Raw genomic sequence first — 16,876 nt, forward strand, 5'->3', positions numbered from 1 at the left:
CCCCGTGTGGCAAATATGCCTGTGTAGTGATGCTTTTGTGACGTAAATTACGACATGCAGCAAATAAATACAGGTACAAGCAGTAACGGGCTAACACTTATTGAGTTACATCGCTTACTGAAGTATGCTGCTGGTTCCCTGCCAATGGGCGCACAGAAGCAATGACTGCTCTCCCAGCTCCATCCAAAGAATGTAGGTTACGCTTGGGAAACGAAGGACTGCACGCCTGGGAAGGACAAACTGAGAACACTTATGAGTCAAGGGCAGACAGTCATCTGAACATGAGCTCCCAAGGCAACGTGACAGCCAAAAGATTAATGGGTCAGTCGAACACGCCAGGCAGCTCGTGTTTAAGACGATTCAAAATCTGGTTGCTGTTTTTCAACATTGGCACGATTTGACAAATAGCACACCAAAAAGCCTCTTCAGCGTTACCTCGCATTGATGGCAGATCTAGGTGGTGTATTTATTGCTTTTTATCGTACTTTGGAACTAAATGTATTTACAGCACCACCAAACACATCAAAACCTATTGAGAAGGGATCACAGACTCCACAGTACCGACCATCATTTCCACCAACTTCTCTACAATTTAAGCTGTGACTGAAATCTTGGCCCCTTTGAAGTGAGCGGCAGAAATCCCATTGTCTCAGTGAGGCCAGGATACCATTGGAAGGAATTTCCTGCAGTTCAAGCCCGAAGAGTTGAAGTTCTTGGATTACACAAAATGAGAAACAAAGAGTTTTAAATGATTTATTTGATTTCTCCACATGATCACAGTTATAGTTTTACATCAATAGGGTCTGTTACTACTTACAAACAGAATGCATATTAAAATGAAAGCACTCCTTTCTTCCCCATAGTTACAAAAGGGGTCTCAAGCCTCCCCAGAACAGAAGCTTCTTGTAAGCATAATGTTTTTTTGAAGTCTTTAACAGTCTGCATTCAAGACCTAATTCTAACAGTTTAATACAACTCAAAGCTGATTTAAGTTCCTAGCAGGAGATAGGCAACCTCAAAGTGACTGCAGACTTATAGTAATACTAATTTACACACTATGTACAATTTAGAGAATTATCTATTCCCCCTACTGGTCCCATTCTCACCACCCCCTTTTCTCTTTTCCAAATTTAGTCTTGCTATTGGTTCCACTTTTCTTTTAAATATATACACAATAATCCATTTCGCAGGCAAGAAGTGCGATGGTATTTTACAAGGGAACAGCAAAATGCATGCTTAACTGCAGAAAACACACAGCTTCATATGGAACAGCAAGTCAACATCTAGAGATTCATTGTTTAAATATCTGCTGACTGTCTTTCAGCTCATTTTATCAAGAAACAAGAGGCTTCTGCTGCATGCAGTACATGATGGGAAAATCATTCTACACTGTATGTCAGACTTGGCTTTTTTTAGCAATACAAGACGCACATTATATTAGGATGAACTTTGTTTTTTGTTTTTACATTGTTGTACATTTCATTCTTAACTTAAAAAAATAAAACCCCCAAATATATATTTGATTGTTGTCCCAGAAAAGATTTTTGTAGCCACACCTTCATTCTTTATGTTTCCCTTTCATTTTTTCAAATCAGCATTACTACTTTGCCACATTATTGATGGGAAAAGAGAAACACGGCCACTCTGTGCAGTTCTGTACCAGTTTTTAATTGGCAATGGCATTTGAGAAAAAAACCTCTCAATTCTACTCCTGCCTGCAGGCTGAAAAAATTAGTTTTCTTAACCACACGCAGTGTTAAAGTACTATCATCTTCCTATTCTAGGCACGATCCACACTGCTCTAAGCAATTGTTAATCAAGGGTGGAGTCGAGAGAGGTTATACTACGACCCTAAACAAGCAGCAAAGTTCTTAAGACTTATGCTGACACCAAGACACATTTGTTTGTTTAAAGTACATACAAACAGATAGTCTAAAAATAATAATAATAAAAAAATCCACTGTTTCTCCTCATTGACTTGAAATAATAGAGTTTACAAATACTGTGCTCTTATATGACCAGTTTTGTTTTTTTAAACTAGCCGCAAAATGATTTGTGATTTTACACATGCAACTTAATGCACCTAGAGGGTAGGCACAAGCTCTTTCCCCACGTGTACATGAAATCATGTGTAAATGGCTTTTTTGCATGCACATCTGTGACATCTCCTGAATATTTAATCGATTGCACATGGAAAACCAGTGGTCAAACGTTAAAAAGTGGCTTACTGTGTAAGTTTAGAATATTTATATGTAACTCTAATTTAAATGAATGAAAGGGGTTTTTAAAGATATAGCAAATGCGGGTCTGGGAGATTTAACATCTTCATTGTTAGTTAACACAGCTAGAGTCAGATTTTCCTCTCCACTGCTACCGCATATTCTGTATTCCATACACAGGCCATTTTACTTACGTTATAACTCTGCATCTGAAACTAGTACAGACTCCATCACTCAGTGAAGAGGAGCATTCTTACCTCTGTTTTAATTAAAAGATGCAGTTTCTGAAAGATGTTTGTACCTGAACGGTTCTTTATCTTTTCTGGAACAACCTATAAATTACAGTTAGACTCTACTATTGGTACAGATGTATGAAGAAAAGTCTACATATTGAAATATGTTATCACTTTACTTCAACTAATATCAACAGTAACACTGATATATTTTGCAAATATACAATATGTAGAGTGTAGCCTCACACTAATAACATTAGATGACATGCAGACAGTTCTACTTTCCCTTATAAGAACAGTATATATTTTTTTAAACTGCAAGGAACAGAGCCTCAGGGGACCCGTAGGAGCCCTCTTAAGGTAAGCCGCAGAATTTAGTATGAGTGATACTTAAAAATAATTGCTCGTTTTCTTTTCTTTTCACGAAAATAATTTAGAGGAGAAGGAGCAGAAGGGGAAAACATATTGCACATGTGTGAAACAAACGTGGACAGCTTGAAACAAAAGGCTAAACTCTAGATTGCTGTATTTGCTCTCTGTGGAGGGTAACAAAGTGCTCAGTTTGCAGTTTTGCTGGCATTGTGATATCAATGGTATGAAAGGGAAAAAAAAACCAAACCACTCAACCTCTCTCCCCATCCCCCCAAATATTAGAGATGCCATGAGCAAGCCAATATGAAGTGTCTCTCTCTTGTTCTCATGTCCTCATTCCTGACAATTTTATTACTATTAAACAGAAAATTGACTGGTTGTTATTATTACTACTTTTACCCATCTCACACTGGAACTTTTTGCTCATCCTCTTCAAGGTTTGCTTTTAGGCTGGTACAGTTTTGCCGTTGTGATTCCTTTGTCTCTACTGTTTAGGTGTAAAGTCCTTGCAGTGGCTCAAAATGCTGAAACTACAAAGTAGGCGCCATGTATAACTTTGTACAGGATTTCGGGATAAAAATTGTATAGAAATTTGCGAATGGTTTGATTACAACACATAAGCAACAACAGCACAGCCTGTTTTTATGTGATGTCTTGCAACTAACTGGACTATGAAAGTGAGGGTTTGAGCACAACTCAGCCTGCTGAGTGCTGGGTACTTTCAAACTAACAAATGTGATGAGTAAAAATGGTGAAGCCACTTTGTTGCTAGCACATGGCTACATGGAATTACATATTTTGTTTTAATACATATATAAAATCCCTATACTAAATTCTAAAACAAACCTTCAAGCTTTAGAGCACTTCCACCTGGAAACACTCTGACTAGAATTCAGCTTCATTGGGGGTAAACATGAGAAATTATGGTGAACAGGAAACAAAGTAGCTGAGAAAGATGGAAGTTTGCCATTTTCATGTTTGAGATGAATGTTTTTGCAGTGTATACATGCACCTGTCATAACTCTTCGTGTGTCTTCGTTAAATTGTATGCATACAAAAGAAATGTGGATCATGTAAATTCACAGTTATCACAGCCTTTAAAGTGTCTAAGAATTTGTGTGACCAATGCTTGAAGACAACCACTGGTAAATGGTCATCCTACATTGCTACGGTATAATTACTGCATCTTAACGAGTTTGCTTACCTGAAATAGCAGAGCAGTTATAATACTGATTACGTATGATATTATCGTGTTAATAAAATAAGGATTTATACAAAGCAGTATTTGACTACAACATTTAAATGCTATGTTACTTGGCACATTTAGTAATGATTGCTTAGAAATCTCAGCAAGTCCAGAGGACTTTTAATGAAAATACTGAAATGTCTGAAATTTGTTTCTAACGTTTCATGTTTTTGGTCTACTCTTTCATATGCTATTAATCTATTATACTGTCCTATCAAGTAAGTGGAATTCCTTGTAAAGTCTATATTGCTAGTTTTGTGGACTGAAAAAATTTCTTTCCAAGCACAAATGTTAACTATACAGTATATATATATTTATATGTATATATTTATATTATATAAAGTTTACTTACGTACTTTCATCAACCATATCAGGTCTACTTATTTTTTTGCCCATTGACAATAAAAGAGCAAGAATGCAACACTTGGTTCTGTATCACTTTTTTCCTTTTTTCATAGACTAAATTTTTATTATGCATGTAAAATTGTCAAGGGATTTGGCGTAAAAGGTAGCTTTGCTCATATTCAGCAAGCAGCATGTTTTCAAGGCAGTTTGGAAATAAGAACTAACCAGATGGTATGCATCTATTGAGTAGATAAGTAAAACCAGTATCGATTGCGCTAACTTGAATTACTTTATTTAGTAACAGCAAGCCTTTAAGCTCACACAACTCAATTAGATTGTGTAGGTAAAAACTGACAGTATTATTTGTTGCTTCCTGTAAGTGCCTTTGTAACTTTGTTTAAAACTACAGTTATTAGGAGGGTCAGTATCTTCTAGACTATTGTGCTGATGCCACTGTGTTTGGGCTTAGTGCTGGCTGAAGTGGAGGGAGGAGGTGGTGGTCCGTGGTGATGCTGCGAGTGCTGGGGATGAGAAGAGTGCCCCGGGTGTGGAGGGGGCAGTGGTGGGTGAGGAGAGTGGGTATGCTGCGCGTGGGGGTGCTGCATGTAAGGAGTATGCTGGGAGTGTGCCGCATGCTGGGAATGTGGCACGTGTTGGTGGTACTGGTGTGGGTGCTGGATGTGCTGGGGAGGGTGGTAGTGGTGGTGGTGGTGGTAGGGTGGTGGGTTCTGCTGCATATGACAGTACTGCGAATGGTGAGAGTGCACTTGTGCCTGTGTCTGCCCCTCAGCTGGCCCTGCGTGATGCATGGCAGAAGGATGCTGTGAGTGTTGCTGATGTGGGATTACTGGAGGGTGCGGAGGTTGCTGTGATGAGCCAGATGGTGGATGGCCTTGGGAAGGTGGCTTTCCCCTTTTACTACCAAATAAGGAACCTAGGAGTGAGGAGGAGTTAGGCATAGTCTGGTGAGGGCGAGATGGACACTCTCGGGTTGATGTAGCTCTTCGGCGCATGTGAGGACTGCTAATGATGGACCCCTAAAAAGAAATTAATAGAAATAAAAATTAAAAAAAAAATCTTAAAATGTTTAAAAGAAAAAGTTCACACTGACCCACAAACTCCTCCTTCAGTGTTCACATGGGTGGACTATGTTAAGAGTTCTAGGAAAAATTTTATTTCCACCTTCTCTAAGTTGCCAATGAGGCATTCATGCCCTTCTTGGGATATTTTAAGCATTAAATGTTTTTCTCTCAGTACTTTAATATCGAAAGCTATGACTTCAAATAAGAAAAATGTCACTGAAGAGTAACATGACATAAGACCTAGGGGTGTATTTTTAAAGGAAAAATACATTTTAAAATACTGTAAAAAAAACCCACCATACTTGCTTTTTTACAACAAAAAATAAAACTACATTAAATTCAACCTAAATAATTAAACACATAGCAGCAAATATTACAGTTACAATTCAGGTTTCAAACCAGTATTTTACACTTTTTTATAGTAGTTTTCCACTACTATATGCCACAGTGCTGCTTCTCAAGCCTACCTCTATGTGTTAAATGGAACCATACCGTTTTTGCCACTAAGATTTCTATGTGATTGCATTCTTCTGACCTGTGGTCCAACGTTCTCTATTATTTAGCCTGGAATGGTGTATTTAGCTTCTGGAAGTTTTGTTTGGTTTGTTTTTAGGTTTGGTTTTTTTTTTTTTTTTTGTTTTGTTTTTTTTTTTTAAGTTATGGGACACAACAGTACTTAGGCAAAGTGTGCTAGATTTAAACTGCAATCTACCTAAAAGCAAACACACAAAAAAAAGAGGAAAAAAAAAAAAAGAAAAAATCTGCAAGCTGAATTCAGAGACATGAACAGTATATATATAAATGGTTTGAAGATGAATGAAATCTCATGAAATCCACATTGAATTCACCTATCTTAATAATTTTTTCCTCCCATGCCCTATCTGTGCAATTCCATGGTGTCATGACTGCATACATTTAGCAATTTAACTCGAAAATAAGCAATGGGAATGGTTGAGCATGAAAGTCGATAGTTGTAGCTAAATATCAAACAGCAAGAACAGTGTACTTTGTAACAAAGAGCAAGTGGGCTTTTAAGCTGGGACCAGACTGAAATGGTGGCAAAAGGACACATCATATTCATTTAACCATGCTTGCAGGAACAAAGGGAACAAGGTTAGCTCAAACCAAAAATGGCATTGGTCTAAAACAAGCTGTCAGTGCTTTTTAAGCTGGAAGAATACGGAGTGAGTAGCCTAGGCATGCATTTTATTCGAGGCAGGCAGGTTATATGTTAGAAGAAAAAAGAGCAAAAAAATATGTATATAAAAGAAAGGTTTGAAATGCACATCATCACATCCAGCTAGACATCAGTAACTTCCTACTTACTTCCATATTGCTGTCTAGCGATCCTGCACTGCTGCGTCGCCCACGCTTGCCTGCCCAGGACATGCAACACCATAGATTAGAGACTGAGACAAGACCCGGGTGAAAAACAGCTGCTTTCCCTGAATCACTAGAGGAGTCTCTAAATGCAACTAGAGGGGCTGCAAGGGGGTTGTTAACATTGCACTGGACTGGAACAGCAGCTACTAAGGCAGAAACTTACATTTTTAAGGCCATTAGTTACATTAAGTTTCTGTACCTCACTAATTTTTAAGAGGTATTGTTGTGAATCAACTAGCATTAGCGGGGTGTGATTTTTTAAAAATTTGTACAACTCTTAAAATACATGTATTTTAGCATCTATATTTAGTACTATGGTTACGATGATGACCAGCAACGATTTTAAATTGTCCTATTTCCTGGAATCTAATTTTCTATGAAGTTTCTTTCTGTAAAGACTGGTAGCACATATATATATATATATTTGTGAGGTGATACTAATTTAAATACAAAATTTCATATTGACATATTCTGAACTTCAGTGTGGATGATTGGTGAGGGGCATTGGTTTCATCATTTCATTTTCAGTTTTGAACCTCAGTGGATTTCATATAATCTTCTTTCATGAGGTTTAAAAAAAACTAAACTTAATTTTTTATCAATAAATCTGTAATCTGTCTTGACATTATGGCTAGATTTTGTTTGTTTAGCTGTGCAGTGCTTTATCTTTAAGTATGATGGAATTGTTCTTCAATATTCTCAAATTGCCAAAGATGTTTGCCTAAAACTACACATGACACACCAGACTGTGTGCCTAAAGAGCCAGAATACTTCAGTGGCTATATATAGGACACAGGATCCCAGATTTTCTCTCTCATTTCACAGAAGAGAAAATAGCATATGGCTGCAGGGGAAACAGAGATTTGTGAAAAGATAGCTTGTTGAGCATTGCTTTGCAAAGTTTCAAAATACTTTACTGGCAGGGTGTATAAACAAAGCTAACCTTTGAAGAGCAGTCACGTTCTCAAACGCCTCTCTAAAATCCGCATGTTTTTAGAAACCACAATTTTCTCAGTGCTTTCTTCCTTGCTTTCCTGCAAGCCCAAATAGCAAGGACAGTCTGCACCCTGCATTGGTACATCGCAGCCTTCAGAATCTTCTACTCTACAGCTGGTTTTGGAGAGGAATGTGAAGATTTCAGCATCACTGAACCTATGAGCCACACGCTCTCGTCTTTAGAAGCCCAAAAGGCACATGGTGTCAGAGCTAGAGAGAACAACTTTGGGACTGGTTTGTAAGTGCGACAAAACAATGATTCCTGGGAGGTTCACCCTTACTTCTTGACATACCCTCTCATAGACCAATTTAGACAACACCCATAAGTCTTCTAAGATCAGTGTGATCTAAAAATACCAGCTATTAGATCCATAAGCATGACTTTGAGCTGGTTGGTCATGGGATGCCGCCCTGCAACACAAGCTTCTCGAGAGCTACAGTTCTGTTCAGACTACTGTAACACTTCCCCCTCTCGTTATCACCAAGAGTTACTCCCCAGAACAAACCCCTCTACGTTGACATTAAATTGAGCGAAAGGCATTTGTGGTCAAGGTGTTTTGTTCGGCTTGTTAAATTTGTTGGAATTTTAAACAATTTCCCTAGACAGGCTCTTTGTCAAAAGCTTGGCAGTTATCTCTTGCTGCTCTTGCAGATGAGTTTTAGGCTCATCAGAGCCATAACTGTGCTATCCTTATGAACACCCCAAGAAAAACTGGTTTTGATACCCTTATTTTTACTTCTTGTAAAACTCTAACTCTGCTCTGCTAACGGGATTAGTACTGATTAACACTCAAATCACTCTTGCTTGCTGATACAAAAGCACAGAGGAAGATAGCCATCATTTAACTTAGCAGTCAATATTGCAAGTAAGACTGACAGCAGCCACAAGCCATTAAATGTGGCCAAAAATGAAGGAAAATCTAATGCCTTTTGCACATGGCAAAGTCTCTAATAAAATAACCATGAACACGGTATATACATGGTATATATGGACAGAGACAGATGGATTTTTGCTTAGAATAACTTCAGGGCAAAGTAGTACTAGCAAAGCCAAGGACAAACAGAAAATCCTACTTAAAATGCCTGTAATTTTCCTCAGATAGGCACTATCACAATAAAGAGTGCTTTCTTTATTTTCTTAAAAACAAATCAAACCCAATTCTCCATTGACCTACAGTGTGATGTGAAAGCTATTAAGTAAATCCTCTAGAGCATTCTCCCTGCCAATGTGTGTTTATACAAGACTGTTCTTGTCTTTGAGGTGGCATCCCATCTTAAAAGTGTTTCCCTAGAGCTGCAGCGTTCAAATGCATTTCAAGAAAATGGGGAGTCTTGACTAGAATTGTATGTAAGCATAACTCTGTACTTACATAATAACAGCTGTGATATAAAGCAAGGTGGTATTTATCAAATCTGAAAACCAGTTTTTCTTAATATCTTCTGATTTACTTGAAATTTATAAGGATGTTAGTGGGTTTTAATTTATTTTTATAAAATTAAATTTCAGTTAATTTAATCTTTTCTGATTCATTCCGACACCTCATTGATGTTAGATATGAATATACGTTGTAAGAAATATCTTTAACTTACGTAAGTATAATATGTCCCGTATGTGTACATGCATTATATGGGACTAAGAATATTTCATATTTATAGCAGAAATATTAAGTGATCAAAGTATTTTTACAAACTTCAACATTCCAAAAGAAAATATAGTTTCATTAATAAAATCCATTCCATCTAGCAGATCTCACAGATGTGCAGATCATTACAGTACATGTAAATATTTCTCACTGCTATCCTGTACTTCTTGAACCTCTGTTCTGCGCCAGTGAAATACATTGGTATCCAAACAATGTATTGTGATCTGGCTTTGTATGTCTTGGGGAAAAAAGTTTGGAATAAAGTTCTAAAGTAAGGTTTTGGTAAAGCAAACTGGTCTAGCAGCTCATATAACGATGACTCATTATACTAGCCTCCAAAGGATGCGAAATTGATATTCCCAGCAGCAGCAGAATCTGTACCTATCTCGCTACCGAGCTTATAGGTATTACCCAACCTGACTTGCTCAAAATTATATGAACAATATGCTCTAATGGTTAAATTTGAGAGACCACTTTCCAGGGTGAAAAGGCTCTTTGTAACCTTCATATTTTCATCTTGATTTCTGGGTGAAACAGGTGTTGTCTTAAGATCACACACTAATTGTTAAAATAGTTTCTTGGCATCTTCAAACAGATTGTTCTCAAAATACTGATAAAGCCCCACAAGATGAGAAAACGGCATAACTACAGCTCACATTGCTGACCAGCTCCTTTGCTGGAAAAGCAGCGTCTCTTCCATAAGACAGAAGAGTTGTTGATACAAAGGTGTTTATATACAGTGTGGGGTGTCTTTGTACAAGATACTTGTAAAATGGTTTGATATTAACATATGCACGTCACCAAAGACTTAATTCATACAAATCTGTTATATGAAAAAAAAAACAGTAAATTCTATCATGCCATTACCGTTGCTATTCCACGGAAGAAAAGGAAATATAACAACAGTGACAAAGGAAGAGACAGGAAAAATCTCTCCCTACTTGGAAAGCTCTTCTAACAAGGGAGAAACAGACTGCTAGTATCCTCCGTCCTATACAGTGCAGCAAAATCCATGGGAGAGGTAGGAGAAAATAACCTAGTAACACTGCCTGCATCAGATGGGGGAGGAGCCAAGGGATGGCACCATCCCATCAAAGATCGATCCAACAGATTAAGGGATTCTGCAATTGCATGAACTCAGAGTCGTTTTAAGGGGATTACAATGCTGAGAAGTTCCACTATCTTTTCCATTACATTTTGGGATATAGGAAATTTTTAAAAATACGTGATGAAATTGTTTGGGAAAAAAAAAAAAAAGCTTTTGTGGAAGGTAGAACAAAACATTTAAAAAGTTCAAGGTAGATGACTGAGATTATATGCAATATACAAATAGAATTATTTTAATTCTTGAACTACTTTATGATTGGTGCTTTTCTTTTTAGTAGTCTCTACTTGTCATTGTTTTGAAATAGTTTAGCAGATTATGAGACAAGCACAACTTATATTAATAGTAACAGTTATACCATCCTGCACTTCTGTGCAGATTCCAGTATCACATGGGTATGCCAGTTGTGTATTACTGAGGCAAACCACAAAATGACAATTTTTAAACCAGTGCAGCGTGTAAATATTCCCCCCCTTACAGGTTAGGGATGGGGGGAATAAAGCTTCATTTCCACAGATGCTCACTGCTGTAAACACAATGTGAAAGCACAGAGTCCTCCAGCAACTCAGAGCCACTGGAATTCAGATTGACTAACCCAAAATTAGACAAGAAACCTGTGAGACATACAGAATCAGAAACACAACCAGTCTAATCCTCCATGCTTTGCTCTGGTGACCAAATCATTCTTTCCGCGTACTAATGGCCACAATGGAACTTCACACCTTTCATATCCTTCTGTAAACCTATCTATCATGTAATACAGAATGTGAAGTGGTGAAATGTTCAAAATTCTATCAAAAGCCATAAAACTCAGCTTTAAGTGCATTAAAATTTATCTGTCTTCTAATATTTTCATGTAAATTAAGAATTTCCAAGTCTGGGACAAATAAATTCAGTTCTTCCTTGACTATAAGCTCAAGTATGTGTAATAAAAAGGACATATTTTTAGTTTGAGAAAAATAAAGCACTTAATACTTTTGACATATTCACATCTTGGAACAGTTGGTTGCCACGTGCTTTTTTATTCCATAGAAAGAACTGTCAGTCCAAAATGAACAATACTACCTTTAAAACCAAGAGACCCTCATGCACATCCTTTTTGCAATTATGATTTCAGCTATTGTGGCAAATGCATGGAAGAAAAACCATCAGGAAATGATTCCTGACATTGTTTCCTGACAGATATATCATGCCTTTCCTGAGGGTTTACAGCTTTGGAGTCAGAATCATTCAGGGTATCAACATTCATTAGATCCAAGCAGCTTATGAATCATTCTTTTCCAAGAGAGAAATTTAAAGTCATTTTCCACAGCCACCATTTAGTACTGCGATACCTGGTAGAGAGTAATGGACTGTTTTCTTAAATAGTTTTGTCATATACCCATGCAACCAAAATGCTGTTCAATCAGATTTCCCCTTCATTGAATAAATATTTTAAAAAATTTCAATTTGTTTTTGGAACGTTCATTGGACAATTATCTGCCTTACTGCATAAATACGCAATCAGGTCATTTTCTCATGTTTATTAGACTTATTTCTGTTTAAACATAGGAAGGAACTCTCTAAAAATCCACTTTCATAATGCCTTTTCCTAGAGAAAGACACACATCCACGCACAGTGCCACCACTTTTGTTCCTCCTCCTTTTTGAGCCTGTGTTTCATCCACAAAAAGAACTGAGGCGACCTAACTCAGTGCTCTTTTACAGAAGCAATTTAATGTGGTGTAATCACTGGGACGCAGTATCTTGCTAACTGAAAGAGGTTTCTTTGTTTTTCTATGGATCACCTCTACCATATTGCAACAAAAACAGCCTCACATGCAAGCTATTCACTGAGAAAAGGCAGAAAAGACATGTATAATCTCATTAAAATTACACCAACTAACAAAGCAAATAACAGGTATGTAATTTCTCAAGTCAGTTGCACTGCACAAGACCAAACAGAAACTCTCCATAATTCTCAATTTGTTAAAGTTAAAATTAAGTTTAGTTGGGTTTAACAAACTCATTGATAAACCCTGCAGTCTGTGAGTGATTTCTACTTTTTATTATGGAAAAAAGTTATTTTCAGTAATAAGCATGCCAATTATAGGCACGCCCTGTTGAAACATGAAATGTTTTCATGATCACAAATACTTGTTTATTGCATAAAACCCATAATATGAATTGAATACATGGCAATATTTCAAAGACGGGGATGAAAAATTCCTATGGAATAAAAAAAATGAATCGGAAATCACATTTATGGGTACAGATACCCACTGAACTCACATATTCAACAATATGGTAGTTCTCATTCTAATGAAATAAAAACAAAACAACAAAGATGATGGAAGTGTCCTCAAATCTGAGATATAACAGTGGTAAAGACTAGGGGCCTGATCTAAAATCCATTGAAGCCAATCAAGCACCAATATTCAACTTCAGCCTGATTTTGGATCAAGGTCCTAGGTCTTTTTAATGAAGCAAATGGACATATCAGTATGAAAGCCTAAACCGAGAATGAAATAATTGAAAGAGCTCATTCTCTACATATCTGTATGCACATACATATACCCACAAAACACAGGCTATAATTTCGGTTTACAACAATTTTATTTCTTGCAGCATAGCTAAAATCTCTTCTTTAGTTAAAAAAAAGGAAAAAGATAAGTAGTGTCTACTACCAAAGACATACATAGCATTGAAATTATGACTATACTATAAATCATCACTGCAACTAAAAGAATAAATCAGAGTATGTAACACAGACGCTAAAAAATTATTTAAAAAAAAAATATAGTTACTACTATCCCCAGAAGTACTTTCTGAATAGTTGGCACGGTGTTCAGATACAACTTCTTGTCAGTGACAGGAGTCACGTTTAACACTGAAACACAAGGTTACTACCCCTGGTAGCCTTTATTGCATGGGTATGCCAGCTGTGTATTACCAAGGCAAAGCATAAAATAAAAACATACCAAACTTTCCCTGGCTTTTCTTTGGCTAAAAAAATCACACCACCACTCCTTTCCAGTCTTTAGCTATATTAATCAGTTAACAAATCTTAAGACACATCAGTGATTTTGTGGGATATCGGTATACTTGTCCACTAGGGCTTCCTTTATTATATTGGCAGTAGTATTTCACAACAACCTCTTTTGCAAGAATTGGGAACTATATCTTGAGTTACAAAATAATAAGAGAGCATCAGGGACACACTGTATCTGAATTACATAGCTCTAGGCAGAATTTAGTAGGGCTTCACTCAATTTCATTCATCAATGTGGTAACACAGGTACACTTGAGCACAAAATACACAGAAAGCGGTCATTACACAGAGACCAGTTTCTTTTCTTTCTAAGCTTGTTGTATGAAGGGGAAGAAGCAAAAGGGAAGAAAAAAAGAAAGGAGAACTAAGTGGGTTATTCCTAGCGCAAGTCAACCATTTCTTTTATAAAACACTTACAATTTGTCCTCTGTCTTCACTCTCCTTTAAAAGTATATATAGCAATCTACAATGGTTTAAATGCTTTCAAATAGTGGTTGCTTAATAGAACAAGGGTAAAAAACAAACAGAAATTAAACACGAACTGTGAAAAAGGAACCATTTAAAATGTTTGAAGCTTCAGTATTACTAGTTCTGGAAGCCCACTGTGAGCTGGGCTTGCTATGCATCATTCGGGCATCTCTGCATGCACTAGTCAGAGCAAGGAAATAAAAGCAGTGCCTACCTGCTTCAGACAGGTCTCGAAGGGAGCTACTCAGTGCACTTCTTTTCAGCCCCTCCCCAGTGGCATAGCTGTCATCCAGGCAAGCTCGGTTCAGCGTCCCATTGCCAGAATCTTTTTTCAGGCTGGAACATTGAGACATGCTTGGACGCACCACACCCTTCTGTTTTTCTAGCTCAGCTGAAACAAAGAGAATAATTTTGCAATTCATATTTATAGACGATAATGAAGGACATGGTAACATCACAATTTCTGTATGAGAGTACTGTGAATAACAGGTAAGAGTTCATTTTGCCACTGTTAAATGCCAGACAGGAACTTCACCCCTCTACTAAAGTTTTCTGTTACAACATAGATGAAAGGCTAAAATTCCATGTTTAGACAGTCATGTGACTTCCAGCAAAATATATCAATTTGTACTATGGCTACCTAATTGAGACAATACAGGAATCTCAACGTGGAAATGAAGAATAATTCAGTGAAACTTATTTGAAGGACCACCACTAAAAATTTCAGTGATGTAAATTATCCCCAAAATCTTTACTGCAATATATACTACAAATTACAAATCCATCTCTTCTCCTTCCATCGCTATTTTCAGTTTATCCAGGCTAGATTTCCACTGCAGCTACACTTCAGCAAATAATAGTGAATGAACTCAGATGGGGCTTAAGATATCATTGGGTTTTCCTCTTTCTAGAATCAAAGTCATGGAAAAAAAACAACATTATTTTGATCTTTTAAAGAGCTCTAATAAGTTATACACATATTCAAGATTTTCTTACTTTGATTAGCTTGAAAATGCTCTATTCTATGTACCTTGGTACTTACACTCTATTCTGTGCTTTTCCATTTCTTGAACCTCTGCAATTGACTCCCTCAAATCATCTGTAAACTTCTTCCTGTCCTGAGGATTCGGTGCATTGAAATTTATTAGTACTTTGATATCTGCTCCTGGAACAGCTGACGTGAGCCGAATACCATTGGGATAATCTAGAATAAAGAGTCAAGAAAAACTAAGCTCTGATTATTCCAATGACTTTTCTTTTTATAAAAGAAACCAAACAAACAACAAAACCAAAAACACCAAAAAAAACCCTGAAGGCTTTTTAATAATAGTTCCATAATGAGGACACAGTCAGAGAAATAAAAGTCTGAAGGCAGAGAATTAGAATGAAAATCCCTAAGATATATTGGAACCGCTTAACTGTCAAGATACAGAATAAATACTGAAAGATAGTCTTTATGCAGCTGTTACCCTTAAGGTACAATCTACAATATAAAAGAAAAAAAACCCAAAAATTAAGGGGATAATTTTTGTTTCATGGAAGAGATCCCATTACCCCCCACCTTACTCAATTATGATCAAAGTTTTGCTGAGTAAAGACTATTTGAATACATTTAAAGTACTAGAAATTGTCTTATACTTTTAACTTAACATTTGCAGGAAGACAAACACACTAGGATGTCCCTGGACATCTTACTTTCCTTTTTTTTTTTTTTTTTTTTAGAAAAAAAGAAGTTAAAATTATCTGTGAAATTACATACTGAGGAATTAAAAGGGGTGGTTTGGTTGTTGCCCCCCCCCCCCTCCCTTTTGACCCATATTATGGACACCTTCACAATAAGAGACAGATTTTTCAGAAAACCATCTTTGCCTCTTTTCTAGCTGCACATCTGAGAATGCAAATTTTAACAGCTGATCAAAATATCTCCTGGTTGAGATAGAAGGTTCATTTACAGAAAGACATCTTGTAACCAAGATACACTCTGTGGTAGACAACAGAATTAGCCTTTGCTTGAAGCACAGACCTGTAGAAATGGGGTGTCAGAAAAACTCAAAATATGCATTCTAATTCACAATATTTTCTTTTACTCAATGACCTAACCTTATTGGTTTGCTAAAGATCTCAAATATTTACTTAAGTATTCAACCTGAAGTTCAAGTGCTCCCATGTACAAAAAATAAGTTCCCTCAAGAACCAGCAGATGACATAAGGTAGTCTTTTCCCTCAAATCCATTAGGTTTCAACAAGACAAAATATTGAAAAACAAGTGCAAATGCTATGCTTTCTTAAAAGGATATCTTAACTTCCAAATCAGAGTCACAACTAAAAGTGAAGCCAGTCTATTTACCGTTCAGGCAAAAAAAGGTGCCAACTACCGCAAGCCTCAAAGGGTACAGAGGGAAAGGAGGGAGCAAGACTTTGGGGCTTCTGCCAGGGTCTGATATCAATACCTTGCAGAGAAGTAACGTATAGCTGATCTGCTTCTCCTGACCACATGACAATTGCATCTACCTTCAATCGAATAAGACAACCGCCTCAAATTTGGCTGCAGCTGCTGTTGTTCAGAGCACAGCCAAATGGCCAGCAGGGCAGAGGAGTCTGCTGCTACGCACGCTGTAACACCACATCCTGTTTTGAACACTGAAACTGGATATATTTCTTTTTAAAATTTATTAAGCTTGGCATCAGAGGAATTACATATTCTTCTATTTTTAGCAGAATCCAGGATAGAAATATTTGGCCTTCTCTCTAAA

General features: G+C 37.0%; 1 protein-coding gene across 1 annotated transcript in view; it reads right to left on the reverse strand.

Annotated features, from left to right (window-relative positions):
• Positions 1–4,725: 4,725 nt before the first annotated feature.
• The window catches only part of IQSEC1 (IQ motif and Sec7 domain ArfGEF 1), a 69,571-nt gene continuing 57,420 nt past the window's right edge, over positions 4,726–16,876 (reverse strand). Inside the window, exons 11-14 of the mRNA XM_082487871.1 lie at positions 15,166–15,327; positions 14,338–14,514; positions 6,824–6,873; positions 4,726–5,452 (exon numbers count right to left, since the gene is read on the reverse strand). Of these exons, the coding sequence (XP_082343997.1) occupies positions 4,847–5,452; positions 6,824–6,873; positions 14,338–14,514; positions 15,166–15,327 (995 nt within the window). The 3' untranslated portion in view covers positions 4,726–4,846. The remainder of the gene's footprint in view (positions 5,453–6,823; positions 6,874–14,337; positions 14,515–15,165; positions 15,328–16,876) is intronic.

The sequence above is a fragment of the Vanellus vanellus genome (assembly GCF_965231255.1).
Source record: "Vanellus vanellus genome assembly, chromosome: 9".
Classification (NCBI taxonomy): Eukaryota; Metazoa; Chordata; class Aves; order Charadriiformes; family Charadriidae; genus Vanellus; species Vanellus vanellus.